The 6,534-nt window shown below is 36.3% G+C and overlaps 1 protein-coding gene across 1 annotated transcript; it reads left to right on the forward strand.

Annotated features, from left to right (window-relative positions):
* The first annotated feature begins 3,349 nt into the window (after window positions 1-3,349).
* LOC129786128 (serine, glycine and glutamine-rich protein-like) lies at window positions 3,350-5,625 on the forward strand. Its single transcript, XM_055820961.1, has 5 exons — window positions 3,350-3,562; window positions 3,643-4,170; window positions 4,790-4,862; window positions 4,991-5,182; window positions 5,291-5,625. Exons 1-5 carry the CDS (start codon window positions 3,458-3,460, stop codon window positions 5,347-5,349), a joined length of 957 nt encoding a protein of 318 aa, XP_055676936.1. The 5' UTR covers window positions 3,350-3,457; the 3' UTR covers window positions 5,350-5,625.
* The last annotated feature ends 909 nt before the right edge of the window (window positions 5,626-6,534 follow it).

Consider the following 6,534-nt stretch of genomic DNA (forward strand, 5'->3'; position numbering starts at 1 on the left):
GCCGCCCCACAGCCCTTCCGGCAGCCTCAACTTGATACACTCATTGGGTGAAGCGCACGTCGCTCTCAGTTGAGCCTCATCGTCGCAACATCATAATTATCATCTTTGGCACTATATGGGGTGATTTTGAATGAAGCCAATTGATGTGTTCTCCCCGCATTGGTGAGATTCCCGCTGGCGTTGTTGTAGAGCATATTTGAATACCTCCAAGGCATCAAATCAGTTAACTCGGTGACACCATTGCTGCATCAAAGGTATTGTTAAAAAACCGACAGCAATACACCATAAAAAAAAGAATGACTGGAAATATCAGTGGAAACTCGCATGGTTAGTTTTTCAAGTCAGCAAGTTATCACCAACTTTGAGTGAGAGCTGTTCTGTTGAAAATTGTAACATTAAAATTATGTTATTTCTTTTTGTAAAATTCTTTTTTATTGGAACTTTTTTTAGGATTGAATTTATTTTGTTTTGTCCATAACGTGCATAAAAGGGATAAATAGGGGTTAACCAGGTAGTATACCATTTTCGCTGTATAGATAATTTATTACACGTCGCGTATTCAATAATTTTCTCGCATTTTACAGGTGCTAAATGTATAAATAAGTAAGTATGAGACCAGTAGTATAAAAAATTATATAAACCTTAGAAAACGTTTTTTTTTTCAAAATTGTTTTAATTTGGATCTTAAAGAAGTTAAGTAGACAAAATTCTCTAATACATAGATGTCTTCTAATTTTGTTTCGATATTTATTTAATTTTTTTTTAACTGAAATTATTATTTAATCCAGGTCAACAAACTCATCGGTTCGGAAATCTCCAAGCTACATAATACATGCAAATATGCAAATTATAGGTATCTACCGTAGATCAAAACTTATGAACTGTGATGATGTACTGATATACATACAACACTGTTGTATATATTTCTACGCCATCACTGAATGAATTAAACAAAACACAATAATTTTTACACAAAATAGCAAATCTTACAATGTGTACAAGGTATTTTTGAACCACACACACGCGGTGTCTTACCTCTCTAAACAATCTCAGGAGTGTTTTGTTCTTAGCCGCTGGGGCATTAAATTGCGGAGAAAGAAGTTGGATGGTGTTAAAATTAATTCCATCACATTCAACCTTTTATTACGCAATGTGATACAATAAGAGGTGAGCGACAGTGTTGTTCATTCACAGAAATTCATCTTCGCGAAACGGCAAAATCTCTGCACACTGCAAAAGAAGAGAATGGTCGATCCGCATTTCTCCGTGCAAAAAACACCCGGAAGTTTTTTGTAATGTCGATGATGGAAAATATAGAAGCAAAATTGAAATATTCAAAATATGGTGGGCCAGGAGCTTTTTTTTTCCTCCACAACTCAGCTGCAACTCTCGCTCTCTTTTGCATGATGATTATATTATTTTATTGTGAATGGGGAATCGCTTGAATCTCGCGCTTGGAGTTTTTTTTCTTTTTCAAAAAGAAAGATTGACAAAAAAGAAATGAAACTGGAGTATGAAAAACCTTTCACAACTGTGATGAGAATTTTTATTGTAATTCCACGTTCAAATGAAGATATTTATCTCTGATCAGCGGAAGAGGTGAATGAAACTTCGACAGGGAAATGTTGCATAATACAAGGCAGGAGGAGGAGATTCTCAATTTAAATTTCAAAGTACAATTCTATTTGAATCATTTCTACAGAAAATATTTCGTAGTTTCTTCTTTTTATTTAATAATTGCACATTTCATGAATTCATGTGATTGATGCAATTTTTTGCGATAAAATTGTTATAAAGATTTGATAAAAATCCTTTCTTTTTCAATTTATTTGTTGCTCCAAAAACGTTGCAAAAAAAAACATCAATGAAAGAAAAGAATGGTTGCGGAGATGAAAGAGTTCAATTGAAAGTTTTTCCTCTTGTTCTTGTCAATGAGTTCCATTCACACACTCACCATGCTTCGAAGCACCGAAAAGTGAGAGAACTTTGTTGCTAATTTGCTGAACCGCAAAATAAATTATACAAACACGATGTGTGAACGCATAAGACGCATAAATGATCACATAAACGTCATTAATGAATTTTATGGTGTAGAAAAGTGTTTACTGTCTTTTAAACGTTTTATTTTTTTACAGCAAGTTCTTTAAAAGAAACCAATTAGGAACAATAAAGAAATAAAACAATTATGGGGAATTCCTTTAAAGTTAGGAATTTTTAATTCAGCTTAAAGTATAATTTTTCTAATATTTTATTTTAGAGAAAAAAAATTTAGATGAACAAGATACTTGTTTGAAATTCGTTAACACAAGAATTCAAATCTATATCTATATAATAAAAAGATCTGTTTTTTGGTAATCGTCGTTCCTTCTTTTCTATACAAATCCACACCGTTTGACCGATCGCGATGAAATTTGGTACAGAGGCCCCTTATAACAGGCGGTTTCAGATGACCGTATTCATTTTCCCCCCAAAGCCCCCCATCAGGTACCCCCCATATAAAAGTCATGCATTTTATGAGAATTTTTTAATTAGGCGCCTGAAATGTTGTATGAAAATGATTTTTCCTCATTGCAAATTTTTTTTTCGGGACTGATTAGTGGCCCTAATCTACTTTAAACCATCACATTTTCTTTCTCTCTATTTGCGCGAAGCGCAACAACGCGAAGCAGGGCGAGGTAAATCGGAGCGAAGCGACAATTTACCTCGTTCATAAAATAATATACAATTCATTAAATTCCACCAGATTAGTGGGCGGAATCTCAGAATGGATAAGAACTTGTTAATTTAAGAACATTCATTCTATCAGGAAAACTCTTTAATTATGTACTTAAAGAGCTTTTGATTCCTCAATAAAAATAAATTAAATAAAGTTTTCATGTTACCAAAATTAGTTTTTTTCCTGGAAATTTTCTACCTCGTCAATACCTCATAAAGGCATTAATAAAATCTTTTCAACAAAATTCTTCCTTCTTAAAGAAATATTTTAAAAAAATCCTCTTTAACAAAATCATAAAGAAATCTATTTAGAGATTTAGAGCAATTGCTCCGAATGCTCCGAATTGATCTCGCGGAAAGTTTCTAATTTACATTTTCTGAGCATCATTCACACAGCTGCTTCTCAGAAGAGGGAAAGATTTTTTTCAAACACGAATTAACACTGATAGTGCATTATTTACACGCCGATTTGCGTCTCAATTTGCGAAAACTGGATATGAATTCAAAATGAGAGCACAATTGTGAATCCGCAACGCTCGTTCTTGTGTGATGGCGATACGGTGTACCTGAGATAGGCTTTCCTCAATTCTCTTTGGTGATAAATTGGCAAAGCTTATTTAGAGAGCATAGCACTTTTTTTTCGGCAAATGTACTGCATCTCCCTCCAGCCATCACCTGTTCGCCCGCGGAGCATCTTAGCCTATGGGGCTTTTTGGTGGGTATAAAAGCACTCGATGGTGGTATGAATGGCATCAGTTCACGTGTGGATCAGCAAGAGAGTGGTATATCTTCTCATTCTCTGTGTGCCCGAAAGAAAAGTAAATTAAGTGGAAAAATGAAGGCATTTGTAAGTGAAATTGCAATTGAGTGGTGTTATGGACGCGTTTCATTGAATTTACTCACAAAATCCCTTTCACTATCGTGCAGAAATCTCTTGTGATGGCAGTGGCTGTCTTTGGGGTGGCTGTTAGTGCCAGTATCTCCCTCCAAGGATCCGCATCCAACAGCTATGGTGATAGCTATGGTACTGGTGTATCAGGGGGTGGATATAGTGGTGGCTACGGTGGCAGTGGCTATGGATCAGGGCAGGATTATTCCCACGCAGCTGCTGCGTCTGTTGACCTCACAACGGGCGCCAGTCAGGGCGGATGGGCACCAGTCAGTGGTCACGGTGTTGGCTACAGCGGTGGTCATGATGGTGGCTACAGTGGTGGTCATGATGGTGGCTACGGCGGTGGATTTAGCAGTGGTGGCTACGGAAGCTACGGTGGAGACCAGGAGGGTGGTCACAGTGGATACGACAGCTACCAAGCCTCATCTGGTCACGATAGCGGCTTCGGCGGCGGCTACGGTGGAGACTATGGCGGTCACGAACACGGAGAATCCGTCCACACTCACGGCCATGCCATCCCCATCAGTGAACACATTGAAGTTACCAAGAACGTCCCAGTTCCCGTAAGTAATTGTATATTATGATTTTTACAGTTTTTGAATTTGATTTTTGAGGAAAGTTTAATAACTTTGTTTCAAGATTTAAATCTTTAATGAAAAAAGCGAATTTTTGTTGTTAATTTTAGAGCATCAAAGCTTTTAAAATTTTAACTCAGCGATTTTCTTAACTTAAATTGCCATTAAAAGCTCTTGTTCTGATAGAGCTTTTTCCATATTTTTAATATCAAAGAAATTAATTTAAAAATATATTTGAACGTTAAGTTTGCGAAAAGTTTTAGAGAAAATAAATTTTAACAAAATTCCATCAGTTAAAACAAAGAAAATACCATTGAAAAATCTCTAAAAAATTATATTAGAAAAGCTCTCACTAACTACATATTCATATACAGATAAATTATTTACAGATACTTTAGAACCATGACGTCAAAGAATATAGAATTTATTTACCTTCTCTTTTTGTTTTGGCATATTTAAAATGTAGAAAAAATGAGTGCAATAATTTTTGAGTAGTAAAGTATTAATAATTCTTTTAGAATTCTGCAAATACAGGAAAATGCTGAAAAATGATGAAAATGTGTACAGAAAATACCTGAATGAGAAAAAAATATGCATCTCTTTGCAGATTTATAAACAAGTCCATGTTCCAATTGAGAAGAAGGTCAAAGTTGAAATTCCCCATCCAGTTCTAGTGCCAGGTAAATATCTTCTCAGTGCGGAGGATGTAGAGAATATTTTTTCGATGTTCTTGCAATCTCCTCACAAACTCTTGTCAGTTTATTTTGTGTGCAAATATTTGACTAAAAGTTGAAAATATATTTTGCAGTTCCCCAACCTTACCCCGTTCACATCCCAGTGTCTCAACCTGTGGCACAGCCCGTGATCAAGGAAATTAACATTCCCGTGGAGAAAATTGTTCCCTACAAGGTGGAGAAGAAAATCCCATATCCCGTGGAGAAACACGTGCCCTACAAAGTTGAGAAATACATCCAAGTGCCCGTCCCCCACCCAATCCCAGGTGAGTTGAGGGTGCGCTGACCCCGTGCTCTGTGTGCAAAGTAGGTGGAAATGTGGTTGGCGAGTTATTAACCCGTGCTGGTTTTTTTTCTTTTTGTTTATTCAACAGTTAAAGTACCTGTTGTGAAGACAATTTTCCACAAAGTCAAGGCCCATGGCTGGCATTAAAAGGGCATCTCTTAACCTTCCGGCGAGACACTCTCTAGGGCTTCGATTTTATTTATTGATTAACTTCCTTCTAAGAGAGCGACATCCTACCATCTCGGCGGAAAATTATTGTTGAACCTTTTGTAGCTGTGATTCTTTCTTCAAAGAAGCACAGCTTTTTTTACTTGAAATTGTTGCTAGATTTGTAATGACCAACGATTTTTTTTACAAAAAGAATGAAAAACTTTTTTGGAACAAAGACTCTAGACAAAAATAAATTAATTTTGCAAAAACAAACGCAGCAATGTTTTCTTATATTCCCCGGGAAGGTTGCCAACACCTCTGCCGTGCCATCATCTTCACACATTTTGCCACGTGAATGAACAGAAGATCGTGTTTCACTTTCTTTAGTGCATGATGCAAAAATTTATCTTTTCAATCGTTCCGTAACTAATTCCAAATAAAATGAAAAGTGTAATAAATTTATTTTCGAAGAAAAACACAGTGGAAGAGAATATAGAAGAGGAATTTTCTTATGCGCCATTTGACTTGCAAAACTCCACTAAAGGAATCGTCTCTCTGCCCTTAAATTCCAATCACATTTCTTTTTCTCTTTTCCTTTTTCCTCTTCTCTAACTTTTCCCAAGACCTGTGTCCAGAAATCATGCGACACTAGCCAACCTTTGGAAAGATTTACGATATGAAGAATTTTGCTGAGTATTAGTTGCTATATGTTTTTGGTACCTACTAGGAACTATATAGGGAAGCTTTTGATTCAAGAAATTCATTTTTCAAGAGTTCCGTTGTGAGTTCAATGATAATTCCATGAAACAGGATTAAATTCCTTTGAAAGTCATAAACGAAACAAGCAAAATCCTACCGCGTGTTAATTGGCGAAAAATGTTGATTTATTCATAAATTTCATTGTGACAGCTGCGGTGATTGCGTGGGTGAGAAACAGCATAAAACATTCAACGAAACATCTAACGAATTGGTATTGGGGAGCTTTCAAATATAACAATGAAAAGCTCCATATGCGTTATCGAGCATGAAGTCAATTGTTTAGGGGGTTGGTTGCAAAAAGGGAAGTTTTCCCGTGAATGGATGTTCCCCACATTGACGCGAAAAGAGGACCTGAGGCTGCTTTTTGTGATTGCGTCTCTCTTTATTGACTTCACTCCTGGTGGTGTGTTCTGTATATGCGGG

Source organism: Lutzomyia longipalpis, chromosome 1, assembly GCF_024334085.1.
Source record: "Lutzomyia longipalpis isolate SR_M1_2022 chromosome 1, ASM2433408v1".
In the NCBI taxonomy this organism is placed as follows: domain Eukaryota; kingdom Metazoa; phylum Arthropoda; class Insecta; order Diptera; family Psychodidae; genus Lutzomyia; species Lutzomyia longipalpis.

Bases quoted from the DNA above. Each gene is read 5' to 3' on its own strand.
- LOC129786128 (XM_055820961.1), top strand. From the start codon at position 3,458: ATGAATGGCATCAGTTCACGTGTGGATCAGCAAGAGAGTGGTATATCT. The intron at 4,171-4,789 runs GTAAGTAATTGT...ATCTCTTTGCAG, and splicing joins CCAAGAACGTCCCAGTTCCC to ATTTATAAACAAGTCCATGT. The intron at 4,863-4,990 runs GTAAATATCTTC...TATATTTTGCAG, and splicing joins CCATCCAGTTCTAGTGCCAG to TTCCCCAACCTTACCCCGTT.